Raw genomic sequence first — 20,325 nt, 5'->3', positions numbered from 1 at the left:
GACCCACACCTGTACTGACCCCTCACCTGTACTGACCCCTCACCTGCGCTGACCCCTCACCTGTGCTGACCCCTCACCTGCACTGACCCACACCTGCACTGACCCCTCACCTGCACTGACCCCTCACCTGTACTGACCCCTCACCTGCACTGACCCCACACCTGTGCTGACCCCACACCTGTGCTGACCCACACCTGCACTGACCCCTCACCTGCACTGACCCCTCACCTGTACTGACCCCTCACCTGCACTAACCCCTCACCTGTACTGACCCCACACCTGTGCTGACCCACACCTGTGCTGACCCCTCACCTGTGCTGACCCACACCTGTACTGACCCACACCTGTGCTGACCCACACCTGTACTGACCCACACCTGTACTGACCCACACCTGTACTGACCCCTCACCTGTACTGACCCACACCTGTACTGACCCACACCTGTACTGACCCACACCTGTACTGACCCCTCACCTGTACTGACCCCTCACCTGCACTGACCCCTCACCTGTGCTGACCCCTCACCTGCACTGACCCACACCTGCACTGACCCCTCACCTGCACTGACCCCTCACCTGTACTGACCCCTCACCTGCACTGACCCCACACCTGTGCTGACCCCACACCTGTGCTGACCCACACCTGCACTGACCCCTCACCTGCACTGACCCCTCACCTGTACTGACCCCACACCTGTGCTGACCCCTCACCTGTACTGACCCCACACCTGTGCTGACCCTCACCTGTACTGACCCCTCACCTGTGCTGACCCTCACCTGTACTGACCCCACACCTGTGCTGACCCCACACCTGCACTGACCCCTCACCTGCACTGACCCCACACCTGTAGTGACCCCTCACCTGCACTGACCCCTCACCTGTACTGACCCCACACCTGTGCTGACCCCTCAGTGCTCACCTGCAGCAGTGGCTGCAGCTTTGAGGAACCCAAATCTCACCTTCCAGAGCCTCTTCCCAGTCCTGGGAGCTCGTGAGACAGGCGGATTAAATGAGCAATAAAATGCAACTTAATGGGGTCGATGTTCAATTAGTTTCAATTATCAAACCCCATTTTAACAAAATGAATGCCTGGCTCCCTTCCAGGACTCACATAATTTACATGGGAAAGCACTGGGTTCTCCCTCCTCCCACTGACTGATGGCATCTCTCCCTTGCTTTCATTAGGGGATAAATTCCATATTCCATCCTAATATACCAACAAATTCCAAAAAAAAAAAAAAAGAAAAGAAAAGAGAACATTCAAGTTTGCTCAGGAATGCAGCAGAGGTCAACAAATGTTACTGTTAAACTTAATAAAGCAAAGTCAGTGTGAATAAATAGTGGGAAATTCAATGCAGATTATTTACCAAAGAGTTGTCTCTCTCTAAGCCTTTCTTCCTGCTTTTTTAACTGGCAGGAAGTGCCATCCATTCCAACAATATTTACAGTTTCAGACTTGCCTATACTGACTTTTTCTTTTATTCTTTTTGAATTTGGTTCACAAACCAACCAAAAAAAGCAGGATGGAAGGCTGTATGCACAAGATGGGCATCAGATCAGTGTTAGGCATTCAAAGGGATCACAAAATCCACACAGAGAGAAAAAAAACAAAAAATTACTTTTGCCAAATCACCACAACCTTCAGCTGCAAAGCTCAAAAATTCCCCCATCCTGTGATATTTTGCCACATATAATCCCACTTTTCAGGAATGTTATAAAAGACAATTTAAGTTACTCAGCACAGAGAATTTGGAGGTGATTTTTGATTTTTCCATCCCTGATGAAGTGCACAGTTCTCCTCTCCCTCCCAGCTGTGCATCCAGCTGTTCCCAGCCCCTTTTCATCTCTGTCCCCTGCACCTTTCCCTTTTCATACCCCACAAAGCACATCCAGTCTGAGGCTGGAGAAAATGGCATTTCCAGATAAACATGGGAGGAGAGGGAATGCTCCAGGAGTAAAGCCTGAGCTCTCAGGGAGCATTTCACAGCATCATCTGAGCTGGAAGGACACAAATAATTAATTTTCTTCCAAGTCTCACTGATCATCCACTGCACTATCCCTGTTTCACAAATAAAAACAATGATCATATTCAGGATTCTGTCTGGGATCTATTTTGCAGATTGCAAATGGAATGAACATAAAAATCAGAAAATTCCACCCAAAGTATCAAGGGCAAGGCAGAAGGTACAAATTAAAAGTTGGGATAAAAGGAATTTCAGACACATCTAAGTTCATGCTGTTCCCAACATGCACTGGACAAACTCAAAACTTTCCCACACAAACTGCCTATTTTCTTTTCAGCTGTGCAAGACAGCCATGGGAAGCTTTATAAATGACAAGACCCCTTAAAACAGATGCAATCTTCAGACATTTCAACTCAGAAAATTGGAATTAAGACACATCAACCTATTAAGATAGCTGCATTTTTCATACTTTCCCCAACACCTGGAAAGTTTAATGAAGTTTAAAGTCACTAGCTTCAGCTGGAGATGCTGACTGCTGGCTGGCTAATTAGTTACCTGTCTAATTGATTAGCAACTTCTCCAGTAGTTGATTATAAATGCTTGTGATGCTTGCCTTGCTTTACAGAGTAATTAATATGATCCAGACTATTTAACAATTGCATCGGGGCTTGATTTATGAAGCTGAGTGTGTGTATTTTACAGCAAAACAAAAAATCCAAACTCATCAAGAAAACCAGGCTGAAGTACTGAAGGGACAACAGGCAAGTTTTGCTTTTTCACTGCAATACACAGGAAATCTTTCCTAAAACTTGCAATAATGAGTCAGTGCAGCCTGTCAGCAGCATATTCTTAATTTCAGAGCACAGGCTGTCACAGCATTTGACAAATGCTTCCATAAAGCAGCATTTGACAATGCCCAGCTGAGCTGCAGCACTCTGTGCTCTATTCATTACAGGAAGAACTTATTGGGAGCAGCCATTGATCTGCCACGGGCTGACTCTGAGCAGGAATTGCAAAAATGCATCAGCATCTCTTCTATTCAATGACCCCAAGCCTGGAAAAAATGGAGCAATTGTGACAGGCCTGGCTGAAGGAGGGGATTTTTGGGAGAGACCCTACAAAAACTCACTTTCTGTGTGGCCAGTGGAGCTGGCAGTAGTTCTGTGTTCACATTTCTGCACTCCATAATCCAAGCTGGATTTTGTTTTTGGATGATCCCCCTTCACTGAGGGACCTTTCCCAAGTGAACATGATCCCTCCAACAGCATTTCCAGCCCCTCCATCTCCAGGGGCTGCAGCAAATCCCAAAGATTTCACCCCAAAGGGCTCAGTGGGAACTGCTGGGTGCTAAATGATGAAAATCCCCCCCAAAGCCTGGAGAAAAGGAGCAGAGATTCTGTACCCAGGCAGGGAGGAAATCCCCACAGGTGGGTTTTTGACTAGCTAAGCCAGGCTTTGCCCAGCACCAAACACAAGCTCCAACCCAGCAGGTTCCCCCTGCTCCTTCACCTCCTGTTCCCCTCCCTGACCACACAAGCATTACAAAATTAAACCCCTTTCCAATAATATTTAGATTTTCTAAGAATCACAAAGTATTTCACCTATAAAACACCTGACTAATCACCTCAAATTTTGCCATAAAACCCATTTTTACTGGCAATAAATAATCACTTTGGGTCTATATCCTCCCTAATTTGATAGATGTGTGGAAAAGCAGGTATTTCCGTAAGTCCCTAAATGAGATTTAATTTCAATACCTACACACTAATTCAAATGCAAAGGAGCTAAATTGAAAAGGGGCATCATATAAAACACACAGGGGATCAATACACAGCCAGAGAGTTGGAACATCTGCTTAGAAAAGTGTCTGTCTGCTCCCTGCTTTATTTAAAGTGCACCATCTCATCTTCTTAACTTTTGAGAAAGAGGCAATTAAACTTGCCCAGATGGACTTGAGAAAAACATCATATAGCTAATCATCTGTGTGTAAAAGTGATGGCATTGATATGGCCTCTGATTACAGAATTTGGGAAATGATGGCCTAAATCAATCAGGTCACATCCAGCAAGGGCTCTGCTGCTGGCAGGAACAGAAATGGGATCAAACTTCTGCAGCCACAGAAAAACTCACCACATAACCCCTAAATAAACAAAAATTACATTTTCTTAGCTCTCCTTTCCACCCATGCACAGCTGGGTGATGCTGTAGAACCCACCTTGGGCAGCTGAAATTCTTCTGTTTAAAGGAATTTTTGTCCAGCTGAGGTTTAATCATTATCCCAACCAGGAGAGGTGGATCCAGCACCTGCCTGCCAGAGGATGCTGCTGGGGGATTTCCAAATACAGGAATTGGGAATGAACATGAAAACCCCCTAAATAATCAGGAAAAAAACCCACTCAAAATATTAAGACAGGCAGATGTGATTTGCAAACACAAATTGGGGGGTGTTTGGGGAGCACCAGGAATCCCTCCCTGCCTCTTCTGCTGTGCAAACATTCATGAACCAGCCAGATCCAGAAATGCAAAGTGCTGCAGAACTGACCAAAATATCAATGAATTAATTATGGGGCTGCAGAAATGAATCATTTCCCCCTTACATCAAAGAGCTACACAGAATCAGGAAAAAAAAAAAAAAACCCAACAAAAAAACCCAAATAAACACTGAACAAATTGAACTGCAGCCTGGTTTAGAAGAGACCATAATTTAAAATGTACAACAGGGCTCCCAGCTTTCATTATTTATATTCAGACATGAAATTAGCTGAATTTCTTTGCTGTGGAACCTGCAGCTGCATGGATTGGAATCCTCATCTCTCTGTGAGTTCTGAGCTTTGATTTCAAACAGAGCTGGGTGCCTGATTTAACTGCAATATATTGATATAAATTATGGGGGGTTTGCCTCACAATGGAGAACATTTGACTCTAGATTGATATTTTTCCCTCCCATGAGTTGCACAGTGCTCTGAACAGGTTTGAACCACTCTGGGTATTGCTGTGCTGGATCAGCATGAGAAAAAAAGAGAAAGAATGCCTGGACAGACATTTCTGAGAATATTTTCCTGCAAAAAAAAAAAAAAGTTTTTTGAAAAAACCTCAAAGCACCACTAAAAAAACTCAAAAAAATCAACAACAACTACAAGAAAAAAACCAAAACCAAAACAACCAAAACAACCAAAAAACCCCCAAACAACCACACAAAAACCCCAAAACAAACCAAAACAACCACAATCAAAACAAAACAAGAGCTCTTAAAACTCCTGTATTTATGTGGTGCTTGAGGCTGGAAGGGGCTGCTGAACAATTCTATTGTGCATCACTTTTTTTTTTTTTTACTTTATATTATTATTTACTATTATTATTATTATTATTATAAAGTAAATAACACTATGATTTATTATATTACTATTTACTATTATTATTATAAAGTAAATAATACTATTAGTTAGTGTACTACTATTATTATTATTATTATTATTATTATTATTATTATTATTATTATTATTATTACATTTCAATTATTAAATCGTTCCAATCCCAACCTACAAGTTTTCATTTTGATTTAATTTGATATTTTGCCCTGGGCTGGAGGGAGGTGAGTGTGAGGCTGGGTCAGAAGGTGAATAGTTAAATCCCACTATAAAATATGCATATGCACACTCAGACATTAATGTGTCTGTGCCACTGCAGCTCATTAACATGCAAATACAACTTCAGCACAGAAACTGCTCCAGGAGGTTAATGAGGCAAAGGATGGCACAGAAGTCACAGAAAAATAGAAAATTTCCTTGCAGGAAATTTCCTTTCAGACTGGCCCAGCAGACTGCAGACACACAGTGCCACATCTCCTGCTTTGGCTCACCCCAGGCAATGCCATTTGTTTCCACTGATGCCTTTTGTATTTCCAGATTCTGCACTGCATTAGTGACTCTGAACTCCATATCAAGGGTTCCAAGTTACAAGAGAATTTGAGATCTGAGGAAATTCAGTGCACTGTAAAGAGGAGGGAAAGTGCTGCAGCAGAATAATGGGGGGAAAACCTGTGCTGGAGAAATGTATTTTCATAATTTTCATTAAACACAGATTTTTTGATAAAGGTAACCTCCCCAAACAAATCCCCCTGAAACTTTATTTTGCTGACCTCAAGCAGTTTGCAGCAGGCATTTCAAGTGGAGAAATTACAGTAAAAATATTTTCCATGCTTTTGTTTTCCCCCTCTTCTATTTATTTGCTTGAAATAAAGGCTCATCCTCTCTGTATTCCCACAGCCCAACTTCCCTGGGGTTGCAATTCCTGACACATGTGGGGGCTCTGCATTGCAGAATCTCTCTGCATCCAATTTTCTGCCAGCTCAGAAACTGTCAAAGCACATTTAGAAAGACTTGGAACCAAATTTCAAAAATAGGTAGCCCTAAATACCGGAAGAAAAGTCTCTTTATGTTCAGTAGAGCTAAGCAGAAAATAAATAAACACTGCTCTAAGTACTTTGTTATTATCTAAAATGCTGGGAAAATAACCTGCCAGTGAACACAAAGGGAAGGGGAGAAATCAAAAGTCAATAAATAAAGCAGTAAAACAGTCTGATGAGCAGCAGGTAAATGAGAGCAATCCAGGTTAACACCAGGGTGACATAAACATTAATTAAAGCCTGACACCCTCCCTCAGAACCAAACACAGAATCATAATGGCAGTGCAAGAGGAGTTAATCAAGGACAGGGCAGGGACAGGCTCAGGACAGCCCTGGTGGGATCCTACCAGTGACAAAGCCACTGGCAAATCTCTGGGAATTTCTCTGGGAATGCTCTGATTGATGCAGCCTGGGCTGGAAAGGTTAAACAAGGGCACTTGCAGGGGATGGTTGTGTGGCTGGAATATGTTATTCTAATTATTTGTTAAATGGAGCGAGGGCTCAGCTGTAACACAACACCACTTTAATGGGATTTAAACTCCACTCCACGCAGGTTTAATTGAGCAGGGAAACACTTAACACAGAATGAGGGAAAACAACTTCCATCACCAGCAGCTCTGAGGAGGAAAGGGGCAGAGTAGACCTTTGAGAAATTGGGCTGGGCTGGGCTGGGAGACTCTGAGCAGCAGGAAAATGAGTTTCATCTTCATCCATTCAGCCACAAACTTGCTTTGGGCATTTCATCCCTGACACAGGAACATGAACTTTTATTTTTCAGAATCTCTGCTGCTTGGTGTGTAACTGAAACTTCATGTTGGATGTGAGTTCTCTTCACAGGGGACAAAACAATTCCTTTCTAGACAGAGAATCAAGGATAACTGGTACCCAAAAATCAGAAACAGCAGCAAGGGAAAGGGGGCTGAGACTTCATAGCCTGGGGCTGTGGTTGGATAAATGACTCCAATGTGTAGATGAACCAAAACTTATAAAAGTGTAAAACTCATGACCAGGATCTATTTTGGATTTGATTTGGGTGCAGCCCCAACCAGGCTCTTGCACTGCCCAAGGTGGATCCTTTCAATAAATCCCTATTTAACCCTGTCAATAAATCCCTATTTTATCCTTCCAATAAACCCCTATTTAACCCTTTCAATAAATCCCTATCAAACCCCTTCAATAAATCCCTATCAAACCCCTTCAATAAATCCCTCTTTAACCCTTTCAATAAATCCCTATTTTCTGCCTTTAGCTGAGCCCAGTCTCTGCTCCAGCTCAGCCTTCCCAGGCAGCTGAAGCATGGGGCACTCCAGTGGGACAAGCAGGGGTGATTTAACTCCAGAATGGAGAGAGGACAGCTCACCTGCCAGGCACAGCAGGACAGAGTGCAGCACCAGCAGCTCCCATAACAACCTCATCTTCAGCTCCAGGGGCAGAGACCAGCCCAGGAATCACAGAGCAGAGCAGGGCTCCTTGGAAACCTCAGGCAAGCTTTAATCTGTAAAACAAAAAGAGATCCATCAAGGAAATTTAAGGATTTTTGCTCCTATTTGCTGACAGTTTGTTCTTCCTTTCCAGGAAAGTTGTGTCTGAGGATCATGAAAGAAACTTTGGTAAATATTGACTTTCAGATCATGCTGATTTGTGAGTGTTGCAGGTGTCTGGGTGGCAGGTGAGGGTGAGGAATTGGAAGCTGCAGCTGTGAAATTTCTGCTGTCTCTTAGTTTTGCCCTCAGGAGATTCACTCCCTGCCCCTCTGGGGTGAGCTGGTGTAATTAGTGAGCTCTGTAGATTAGAATGAAAATGAGAGTAATTCTCTAACTCTGTAACTTTTTTCTGCAGCACACAAAGGACAAGGCAGCACGGTGCAGGAAAGGCTCCCACACTGCTCAAAAATGGGATATCATTTTTCCCATTCCATCTCCATCCTCACTGCTCTAAGATTCTGTTTAAAAATCAACCTTCAAACATCTCCAGGTGAAAACTGATCTTCCCCTCTCCCCCTATTACAATAATAATGAATAATTAGAATTTGAGAGCAATTTGAGGCTTTCTCAGCTGATCACTTCAAACTTCCACATGCCCCTTCTCCAAGCAACCCAAGGAGGGAAAAATGCCTTCATTTATGAAAGGAACCACTCCAGAGCAAGCATTTAAATATTAAAAATAAATAAATCAAGCCAGACACACATTCTTATAATTTATTCATCTCAGTGAAGTCTGGAAGTTCAGGGGCCTCCGTGCTTACAAGACAAACTGCATGAGTAATAACAAGAGAGGTCCCTGCCTGCTTTTGTGAGCTAAAACTGGGAAAATTCTTCTAATAAAGTCAGGTTCAGTGCACTGGGAAGGTTGAGAATCTTCACCCTCTGATCTGAGGATGCAGGGAGGGATTAATTGCATAAATTCATCTATTCTCACACAGACTGATGAGGCGTGCTGGGGGAGCAGGAGTGACCAATCAATGAATGCTGACAACTATTGCAGGCAATGATTAGAGTATTAATTATTAATTTGGGAAGGAAACTATCTATATTGATTGACATAGTGAACTGCAGAATTTTATTTTTCCCCTAAATAGTCTCCTGACCTGTGGGAAAATATTAGTTTTCTTCCAAGTAGTAAATTCTGTTGAGCAGCACCTACACAAGAGATTTCTACCAGAGAGAGTCACTCTTGGTTTTACACCAATTTAAGTGAAATTTGAGATAAATCCTGGATTTCAGCAGCTGCTGAAGTACTCTGTTCTTGAACTATCCTCACCAATAAACCCCTACAAAGTTTCTCTTCATTCATCTGCCCAGAGATGTTTTTTTTTGCAATTATTCTCCTCTCTCCCTGCAATGAGAAGAGCAATCACTCACAGCATTTGATACCTAATTAAAACCACAAGAGGTTGATAAGCACTTATCAACTTAACCCACTGTCAGGAGCCCGTGGGAAGCACCCAAAGTGCAAAGGGCTCACACAAAAAAACCCCAAAACCATTCCTCACTTTTTCATAAATTGAAAAAAAAATCCTGCATAGTCCTGCATTTATTGCTCCTCCTCATTGTAACTTCAGCTGCCCTGACCCTGCATCCATTTGGGGAAATTCTGGCTACTGTCAGGGTTTGCAAACTCTTTTTACTTTATTTTTTTCCTACTCAGGAAATAATGTTTTTCTCAACATTTTAAACACTAATACAAAACATTTCCAAGTTTCTAATATAAATTAGTTTCCAGCTGATAAAGATATTCAAAGTAGCAGGCTCTGTCCTTCCTCCCATTGAGTTCTGACACAACCCCTGGATCTCAATTTCAGCCAAAGACAAAAATTATGTTAAAAATACAGAATTATAGAATGATTTGGGTTGGAAGGGATTTTAAATCCCACCCAGTGCCATGGCAGGGACACTTGACTGTCCCAGGTGCTCCAGCCCCAGTGTCCATCCCTTGGGCACTGCCAGGGATCCACAGCTGCTCTGGACAATAAATATATTTTGAGTCCAATGGAAAAGCTGACAGTTTTCCATTATTCAGTGATTCATCAGAGAACACACAGACACCAGAGGGTTGTGCAGTGCTTGCAAGCAAATCTCCAGCTCCCTGATGCCTTCACAGGGAAATGCACCACAGAAAGTTTCCCCCAAGAGAAACGATTCCTGTCTTGGCATAAACAGCACTGAAAAGTAAATTAGATGATTACCACTAAAAAATATTTTCCTGCAGTTAAATTATGGAGGTTCTCAAGCCATGGCTGCAATTCCATTTCTGGTGATAGTTCCCTATTTCACATGTGAATGAGTCCAATTCTCAAAATGTTTCCCTGTAAATATTTCTGCTGTTCACATCAGCAGGGCCTTTGTTGAGAGCTCTGCCAGAACTGCTCAAACACATCAAACACATCAACTTTTTATGGCAGCAACTTTAGGAAAAGCAACATTTGTGCACGAGCAAAAGGTGGATAATTGAAAAGATCCTTCCCATTCCTAAATGTTTGCTGACTATGAAATCCCAGGGGAGACTGTGCTGCTGCTGAAGGCCTGAAAACTCAAAAAGTTTAATATTTCATTTCCAGAAGGAAGCTGAGGCAGTTTCAGCACTACACAAGTTTATTTTTTTTCGAGATGAAAATGAGATTGCTGAGCTTCAGTCTGGAAGTGCAGCCCATTAGAAGCCCCAGTGCCACCACACGTGTGCAGATGTCTTTTTAACTTTACTTCTGGCAATGCAGCCATTGCAAATTCTTTTGAAAGGCACCTTTGCTCCTAATTGGATTCTGCCAAAGAAAACTTGACTCTAAGGTCTGAATGCAGGCAGGTAGGAGGGGGGGAAAAAGGTGTGGAATAGAAATATTTGTGGTGAATTTTTCAGTGTTTGTGGGCATGGCTGTGTGAGTGATTTTGTTTGGATGTGTCATGATAAGCATTTCTGTAAAAGCAAAATAAAAATTCAAATCCTGAGGCTAATATATCTATGGATGCATTCAGAATGTGAAAAAATTATTTTTAAGATAAATTTGCATTATGTGACCTCTCAGTTTTCTGAATATTCTGAAGGAAAACCTTCAGAACACACCTAAGACTGATGCCTTAGGATTTCAACTTTTGTATTTTTCCTATGTTTGTAATCCTGCAGTTCTTTAGTGTATCACTCCAAACTCCATATCCAGTGTCGCTGCTGCTCTCCCATTTTGTGCAGACACAACAATTCCTCTCCAGGCTGGAATCAAGGACACCTCACTGCCTCAGGCCAGAGATGGGAACAAAAGTGATTGAGGGGAGCAAACTTGGGGTAAATGACTTTATTGGAAGATTAACCCTCAAAATGCAAATGGACCAAACTTATAAAAGTGTGAAAACCTGTGTTCCTTTTTGGGTGTATCCCCTGAGGGGCTTTGTCTGCCCTAAATGTACCTGCAGGTTCTTCAATAAACACAACAGCTTTTTATCCCTTAATTCTTTTTATTCTCTTAATTCTTAATTTTTATTCTCTTAATTCCCTGTACACCTCACCACTGAAAGCTCCTAGGAAGCAACAATCCACCCTAAACACAGATTTTCCCAGCTGACTCCCAAACCCTTGAAGCACTGAACAGTTTTCCACAAGAAAAAAAACAAACAAACAAACAAACAAAAAAAAACAAAAAAAAGGGTAATTAAATGTTTTTAATCACCAGCCACTAACTGCACCCTCACATCCCTCACTCTGTGTGTTCCACCCTCAAGAAACCCAGAATTGCCCTGGAAAACCTGGATAATGCAAAGATAAACCATCTCCAGGGAAGGAGAGCGGGGGAGCAGGAGACAAATCTGAATTAAGGCTGTGGGTGTTAATTAGGGCTCACTGTTTATTGTTCTACCTTTTCCATTAAGGCGAGAATTGGGAAATGCTCACCTGAGGCAGCAGCTCTCAGAGAACATCCACACACAAACAGCCCACAAATTCTGAGGTGCTTTATTCCAGGAAGGAGTAACATTATCTTAATAAAAAGCTACAAGCAGTGAAACCTCCTAGCCTGGCATTTTCTACAAATTAGAATTTATCCTCTTTTAGAGAGACTTTTACTAAAGATTGTCTGGATCAGTTACCTTAAAACTCACCAATTTAAAGCCAATTTCCACCTTCACACCGAGTGACATTTTCAGAGCAGTGTTTTGGGAGATTAAAGTGAGGGGCTATATCATAGAGCCAAGCAATAAATTATAAACCTCCAAAGATGCCAGCTTCAGGCAGAGTAAAATAACTCCAAAGAGCAAAAGATATTTGAGTTGGTATTCCCTAAGTCCACTAAGCTTCCCTCCTACCTATATCACTGGTCCAGAAGTGCTCTGTAAGGATCATTACATGTCCAATTTTGCTTTTTTTCTTCTTCTTCTTTTATTTTTTTTTCCTGATGGCAAAGCTCTCAGTGAATTAGAACTCACTGAATTAGAGCTCAGCCAGCCCAGCCCCTCCTGGTCTCCAACAGCTTCTTCCCACCAGAGCCACACTGGCAAACCCCTGCATTCAAAAATAAGTTGTCAGACTGGAATATGAAACTCCAGCTGACTTTTGAGCAGAAATTTCCTCCAAAAAAGATTTAGTGCTGTCTCAGTTGGACAGAGTGCTGCACCACAGGAACAAAGCTCCCAGGACTCTGCTGCCAAGGAAGTTCTTGTTATCCCTAAATCTGCTTTGAGATAAGGAATCAAGGCAGTTCCACTCTCTGAACAAATTTAGATAAGCAACATTCAAAGTTATCATTCCCATTTGGATAGGCCCGTTCCCAAAATCCACATTATCAGACAGCATCATCTTGTCCAGGAGACAAAAAAAATTTATGGGAAAATATTGAAGATATTTCTGTATCATCTCCAAAATCAGCATCTTAATGACATCTACTTTTCACTTCTGGAGCTTACAGAAAAACCCCTTTGATTTCAAAGACAAAAGGAGAGTTTTCTCCACAGGAGCTCCAGTCCAGTGGACACACACACACACTCGTGCCTTCCTTCAGAAGGACAAGCAGCAGCTTTCCAAAGAGAACAAAATGGAACTTGCAGAACAAAAACAACAAGCAGGTTTATTATCTTTGCAAAGCTGGTGAGAAGCCAGTTCTGTGTGTTCCTGGGAACTGAGGCTATCAAAACAACAATTCCCTCATCACCTATTACTGGCAGAATGCTCCCAACCCAGATAATTGAGATGCTTGGACCTCAAATGCTTTTAACTGTTTTGTTAAATCCAAAAATCATCTAGGGAAGGGAAAAAATAGCCCTCACCAACTGATATCCCTGTTTTGTGATTATTTAGTGTTTTGTTCCCCCTTCAAAGTTTATTTTAAGGTTTGCCTGGAATTGAGGGAGTTGGGGATGCTGAGTGAGGAGGGGAGAAGAGTCTGGGAGATCTGAGGGCAGGGAGAGCAGACCTGAGGGCAGAAAAAAAGAAAAAAAATCACCTCCACACTTTGCACATTTTATATGAAAATAAGAAAATGCTGCACATCTGGAATTGGAGCTGGAATTTGCTTCCCAGAGGGGCCAGGCTGGAGCTGGGGCTGCTCTGCTCATGTTCCAGGCTGGGCAGGAGCTGCTGCCAGCCCCAGCCCAGAGGATTTCTGTGCTCCAGAGGTTTCTGTGTGAGCACTGGACCTGCCTCTGCTGCCAGGTGATTTGTGAGAGACACAAACCATCCCAGGGAGCTGAGGATGGCCAAAAGCTGGATGGGAGGTGACACAAAGCATTCCCAGCTCTGCTGCCAGGCTCCCTCACAGCCACTCCTCCCACTCTCCTGCCATCCTCTTTACAATTAAATCCCTTTTTTTTTTGTCTCAGACAGTCCCTCCCTGCTGCTCTCAGCAGTTCTCCTGCCCACAGCCTGCTCCTGGTGCTCATCTGGAGCAGCTCATGGTGCAAAGCCCAACAGCTCAGCTGCTGCTGTGAAACTACAGAACCCACCCAGGGACACAGCACAGCCAAACACAGAGTTTACAGGCTCCCAGCCTGCTTTTCCTCCCTTATCTGTGGATTATTTCCAGGATTACTCCTGGGATATCAAGTGGAGGCACAGCACCACTCTTGAGCATCCTCTGGGATTTTTCTGACTGCAGAAATGGTGAGGTCACTGTTTCCTTGTAAATCTAAAGACACAGCTGAGTCAAGATCCAGCTGGTGATATTTTGCTATGGAATAGTCTGGGTTCACTTAAATTTGTTATTTTGATTAAAAATTGAGCTTCTAAAAAAAACCCAACTGGTAGTGAATCAAAGATCTAGCCTTGGCCATGGCCCTGCAGAACAGATTAATTCAGCCTGACATCAGTTCACTGACACTGCTCAAGTCTTCAGCATGGCCTGAACACAAAGTTTTCCCTCCCACTGGGAGAGCAAATCCCCCCAAATGAAGCCAAGCAGCCAACAGAGAGCAGAGGAGGATCTGTTCCCTGGATGCAGCTCAGACACAGCAGCAGGTTCCTGGGGCTTTGGTGAGAAAGAGGAGCTGCTCAGGCAGTGATGAGGTTTGGGTTATTCTGGGCTGGAATTCAGGAATAAAGAGGCTCCAACAGAAAACAAATTGGTGTCTCAGCACACAGGACCTTTGTTAGGAACTGCAAACCTCAGAACTGGAAATTGCCACAGATTTTGGCCACCAAAAGCCACCTGCCCATGGCCACCTGGGCTTTGCACCTGGGACAACAAATCTGTGAGGAATGATTTAAAAACTGTGGCTGAAGCCTCTGAGATGAGGTGTGACCCATGCCATGGGCTGGCAGACTGACCACTGCAGTGACCTGTGACCCCTCCCTGCAACCCCTGCACCCACACCAGCACCCTCCCATTCCATCACTGAACATTAAAGGAAATAAAAATTCAGAAGGAAAACAAAGGAATTGTGCTGGGTGTAATTTATGGGAGCTGTTCTCAGCAGAGCACCATAAAGTGAGTGTTTATGATCCCTATTAGAGGGCTGCAAACACTCAGGCATTTCCCTGCACTGACTATGCAGATTACATGGAATTACTGCCTTTCCCTGCCTCTGCCATCTTTTACAGAACCACTGCACTTTTTTTAAAGACATCCTTGCACTAAGCATGGGAAAAATAAATAAATAAGGCTCCTGTGAGCTCCCCCATTGCCAGAGGCTCTCAAGCTGGAATGTGCTGAGCAGCTGGCAGAGGTAGCCAAGGAAGGAGTGCTGCACACAGCTTTGTTTTCAATCTGGAATATCAATTATTGAAGGAATCAAGCCCCTGGCCAGACAAAACAAGGATCATCTCCGTGGTGGATAACGAGCAGAGCTCCAGGCATTTCAGGAGGGCTGCAGGATTTATTGAGAGATCACACTGAGCCCTTGGCTTGCTTGTCGTGGGCAGCAGATGAAAGGAAACAGGGTTTGCAAACATTGATTGGTGTGTAACAGCTTCAAAAGGTGTGAACAGGAATGTTTGCTCCTGTTATCCCTGGCTCAGGGCTCTGCCTGTCCCTGCACCCTGTGAGCAGGATGGGCTGGGATGGGATAATGGGATAATGGGATGGGATGAACCTGGAGCTCTCCCTGGGGCTGCCAAAAACTCCTCCAAGGGCACAGGAGGAGAGCAGAGGAGTCAGGAGGGAACTGGGGTTGCCTCTGGATGCACATTCTGCCCTCTGGCACCAAAGCCACCTGCAGATTTTAAATCATTTCCCTGCTTAAAGCCCTTCTCTGAGCTGCAGATCCTTCCCCCACCTTGCATGGACTGAGTCTGGGTGAATAGAGAGGGGAGTTCACACCAAATTCAGCCTGTTCTCCAAAACTGAGCAGGAATTCTTTACTCCAAGGGAGGCACAGGGTGCCCAGAGAAGTTTTGGATGATCCTGGAAGAGGCCAAGGTTGGAGCAACCAGGTCAAGGGAAGCTGGAAGGAATTGAGTTTAAGGTCCCTTCCAGCCCAAACCATTCTGTGATTTTGGGAATTCATCCCCATCCAGGCTGCAGAGAGGCAGCAGCTGCACCCCATAAAAGCCACACATCCCAGTGCTGTGCCAACCATCCAACCCCATTTTAATACCTCTTAAAATGCTAATTGCCAACATTTCAACCTCTCTCTGCATCTTAACTTGAGGTGCCAACTTATTTCCAGGCATGTTGAGTATTTTCTATTTTTCCTTCTGCATAGATTGAGCTGTCAGCTCAAATTTAATACATCCAATATTTGGCAAAATTTCTTCACGATGTCTGGGTGATTCTGGGACAATTTCTTAAAAAAAAAAAAAAATGGAACATCTTGAATTGAGGATAAAATAAGAGCTCAAAACCAGGAAACAGAGTATGGAATTAGAACATTAAGACTGAGAAAGGGATGAGTAAAAAATGTCACAGTGGGTTTGAAGTTTGGGGTGGGAGAGAGGAGCCTGAGCAGGCACTGGAGGCAAAGCTGCCAGGAGATTCCAAAAGCACCAGAGGGTGGGTTGAAATTCCAGCTGGGATCAAGTCACAGTTCTCCCCTGCCACAGGATTAAAGGGGATTTTTGGCTGGCTAGATAAGAATTTACAGCATGCAGTAAAACTCCAGTTGTACAAGGGAAGTTACAGGAGCAGTGTTTTAATTTATGTCCTGTTCACATAGTTAAAGCAATGGCTGGGAGCAGCAATCTCCCACTTTATGGCCCCTATTAGTTCCAAGGGGTTTTGGATAAGAGCATACTGGAAATAATAGAAATATCAGCAGATGGTAGAAAAAAAATAAATTATCAATATCTGCATCATCAAATTTATCAGTTAAATCAATTCTAGGTATAGGATACCCATTGAAAAAGAGCTATAGACCTTATAAACCTCAGCCAACATTTCACCAAAAGCCCTTATTTGAGTTTATTTTAATTAAAGCACAATCAGTACATTCCCCTGTATTTTATGACTGTCACTTTACCAAGGGGAACTCCATAAAATACCCAAAGTAAGCAAGAAGTTATAGATAAAAAAAGGAAAAATAAGTATTTCAAATGAGGGAATTATTTCTTCCTCTTAATTTTCTTTTTAGATCACTGCACACAAGAGAAAATCCCAACGAAGGCACAGCAGGAACTGAAAGCTGAATTGTTTTGAGTGGGGTGATATAAAAATGTTTAATTTCAGCTTACAGAGTTGCTGGTTTTTAAATGTCCCTTAGTTTATCTGTCTGTTCCTTCTGCACAAGTTCTCAAGCCCAGCAGCCCTCAGACTTCAAGTTTGCAGAGATATTAAACTTTCTGCCAAGATCAATTACTTTTATAAAGCTCAGCTTGCCTTTAAACCCAGATGTGAAATAATTCCATTTTATTCTGATGGAGATGTGGCCATTGGTTATTTCCACATTTTCCTTCAGAGAAATGTTCATCCAGCTAATCAGGAAGTTCAGAGAAACTATTAAAATTTAAAAAAACCCCAAACAATTAATTTGAATGCAGTTAAAAATCCAGGTGAATTCCATGAATCCTGACCTACCTTTGAACACACTTTTCCAACAGGAAGGAACTGAACACAATCATTGTGAGAATCTGCCTGGCTGCACTTCCCAAAATGTTGATTTTCAGAGGACAAGCCCAGAGCAGCCCCACTAAAAATCTGTCACAACACTCAGTTATAATCACCAACCTCAGCCTGGGGACAGATCAAAATAATTTGCTATAAAAGGAGAGGAAATACAAGTTTTTGGTTGTAGTGCCAGAGGAAAAAGGCTTCAAAGATGTTTGCTGACATCCTGGCTGCTGCTCTGAGTGATGCTGCACAGCAGCTGGTGATGAAAACCAACAGGGATGGGGCTGACACAACTTTACACGTGTAACACCCAGGCAGTGTGGCAAAAACCAGCACTGCAGGCAAGAGCAGGCTGCAAGGGAACTGTAACAGCAAGAACAGAGATCCCCTGGAGACCCCATGTGGGAAAACTACACTCAACCCCAGTATTGACATCAGGTTAAAAGATATTCTCAATCAATTGACATTTAAGGCTGCAGCAGTGTTGGCATGTCTGGAAAATGCAAAAACCTTGTTAACCCCCTTGTATCAGTGTTTCACTTGGAAGTGCTGCCTCCCTTTGATACTGGGAAGATGTTCAGTAAAATCAGAAGGTTTTAACCTACAGAGAACCAGCCAGGCAGTGAATCCTCATGTTGAGCAGCACAGGCTGGAATCCCAACTCTCATAATCCAGCTGGGGCTTTCTCCCTGGCCTTCCTGCCTTTCTTGCTCACCCAGGGGAAGTTGGAAGGAGACAAATGAGGAATAACCCCAATATTCCTCATTTCTGTGTTCTGTTTTCTCTGGGGCTGCAGCACATCCCTGCATCACGAGCTGGTGTTCAGCCCTCCCAGCTCTGCAGAGGCTTTAAACTGTTCCCTGTTCCTTCCATCTGGGATGTGGTCACCAAGCTGCCTCTGCTGTTTCCACCCCACTGAGCCCCAGGATGGTTTAGTGACCCTCCCTCTCCTGGGAGCAGATGGTGAGCACACACACACACACACACAAAACTCCATCAAATCTGCTCAAATCCATAATTTATGGGCAGGGAAGTTCATCAGCCACCTGACCTCATTAGCTTCTCATGCCTGGCTTGCAGAACTTCAGGGATCCTCCCAGAATTATTTAGAAAATCCCTGAGAGGTGAAGTAAATTCTAAACAAGTTGTGTTTTAAACTGGTGCCCAGGAACTGAACCTGAACCCAAACTGTGCCAAACCTGGGAGAGCCAGCACTGAGTGCAGCCTTTGGCTCTTTAATAGATTATTTTTTTCAAATCTCAGCTTTGGAAAAAAAAAAAAAAAAAAAGAAAAAGTCAAATAATCTTTTTAGAAACCATTGCTTCACTTTCAGGAAGACTGGGCAAATTGTTGAACCTCCCAGTTTAAGGGCTATAGCAAATAAACTCAGCATTCAAAAGCATAATTAATTAGCATGTAGCATATAACAAGCATCATAACAATTCACTAAGCCACATCCCCTGACCTTTTAGCTAAAAATAGAAGCTTTCTGCCCAAATCAGTGCACCTGTCAAGTCAGGAAGATAAATGAAATTGTGTTTAAATACACATGTGACACAGCACAGTTTTAACTCCCACACTGCCTAAATTCCACAGCTCACAGCAATTTCAGCCCAGCCTTTTAACACATGAAGAATTATCATTGTAGCCTAATCCAGGCTGGTTTATGGTTTGAATTTCCTTTTCTTTTCCTTCCAAAGCAGAGAGCCCTGCAGGGTGCTCCAGGGCAGGAGGTGCTGCAGTCCCAATGCCACCAACACTCCCAGACACTTGTGGGACAAACCCAGAGCTTTTTAAGAACTGCAGCTGCTTGCTTTTACCAGAGAACGGAGGGAGCTGCAGATTCCATCCAGCAGGACACCAGTGCTGCTCTGTCACAGCAATATCTGCACTCCAGTTTGTGAATTTTGTCACAAACCTCACACAGCAATCCACAGAGATGGAAGCTGCAGAGTGCCAGAGTAATTTGATGACATCTCTTAGCACAAATGCAGCAGGACACGTGCACTCAGAGCTGTTTGTTGGGATGTAGCTGGGGTGGTTTTTCATTACTTTAATGGCTTTTCCCCTCCCTAGCACGATTTCACCTGTAATATGTGTTTGTTTTGAGGGGTTTGGCACTGCCTGAGCTTGGCACAGCAGCTGTTTCCTTTGCAAAAAGCCCTGAAACAACAACAGGCTGTGTTTCCCTGAGGGAGCAGGGCTCAGAATGCCTGCCCAGCATCCCCAGAGCATCCCAGTAACACCAGAGCTGGCACAAACAGCTCCTCAGCACGTCTGCATCCCCAGCAGGGCTGCCAGGGGGATGCTTCATCAGCTCACTGCTACCTGGATTAGGAGAACCTTGACTTAAACACATTTTACTGCCTGCAGCTCACAGAGAGATGATTTGGGCTCTACTGAAGCACCAGGTCTCATCACTAAAGATTTCTGCCCCAATCTGAGAGGGCATCATCCCCACACCACCAAGCCCTTCTCTCCTAAAAGGACTCTACCCATCCCTCACATTGACATTTTGCTGTCTGCTCCATGTACATCATTTTTTCTCACTGATATCCACCAAAACCTGCCCAGAAAACAGCCAAGGTCCTGCCTTTTCCCCAGGCAAATCCCCACACCCCTCTGGCATGGCACCACCCATCACCAGGCTGCAGGATCTACCTTTTATTCTCTTTCAGCTCATACAGACATTTCTAAACACATTTAAGCAGCTAAAGGCAATTAATTTCCCCTTGAACATCTCGCTATAAACCAGTGAAGTTTCAGAATCCTTTCCACAGTAACTCACCAGTGCATGTGGCAGCTGTTCCCAAATTCCTCCAGTGGCCTCTCACTCAATATTTCCCCACACACATCCCCATCCCCATCCTGAAGCTGTTCCTGTGCTCTTCATTTCCCCACAGCCCTCCTGGACCCAGATTGCCTTATTTGCATTTCCTTTGCAGAGCACTTGAATTCCCATCCCCTGATACAGGATTTCCTTCTGGCAAATCTTCAATTTG

At 43.6% G+C, this 20,325-nt stretch overlaps 1 protein-coding gene across 3 annotated transcripts in view; it reads right to left on the bottom strand.

Moving 5' to 3' along the window:
• LOC306807616 (contactin-4) overlaps positions 1–20,325 on the bottom strand; it is a 215,726-nt gene that overhangs the window by 114,391 nt on the left and 81,010 nt on the right. For all 3 annotated transcript variants that reach the window (XM_079317348.1, XM_079317347.1, XM_079317349.1), the window contains one exon: positions 7,730–7,864. In XM_079317348.1, coding sequence (XP_079173474.1) covers positions 7,730–7,784 — 55 coding nt within the window. In that variant the 5' untranslated portion in view covers positions 7,785–7,864. The remainder of the gene's footprint in view (positions 1–7,729; positions 7,865–20,325) is intronic.

Source organism: Erithacus rubecula, assembly GCF_903797595.1.
Source record: "Erithacus rubecula genome assembly, chromosome: 13".
Classification (NCBI taxonomy): domain Eukaryota; kingdom Metazoa; phylum Chordata; class Aves; order Passeriformes; family Muscicapidae; genus Erithacus; species Erithacus rubecula.
Note: the sequence above shows the minus strand (reverse complement) of the source record. Positions and strands in the feature narration are given on the sequence as shown.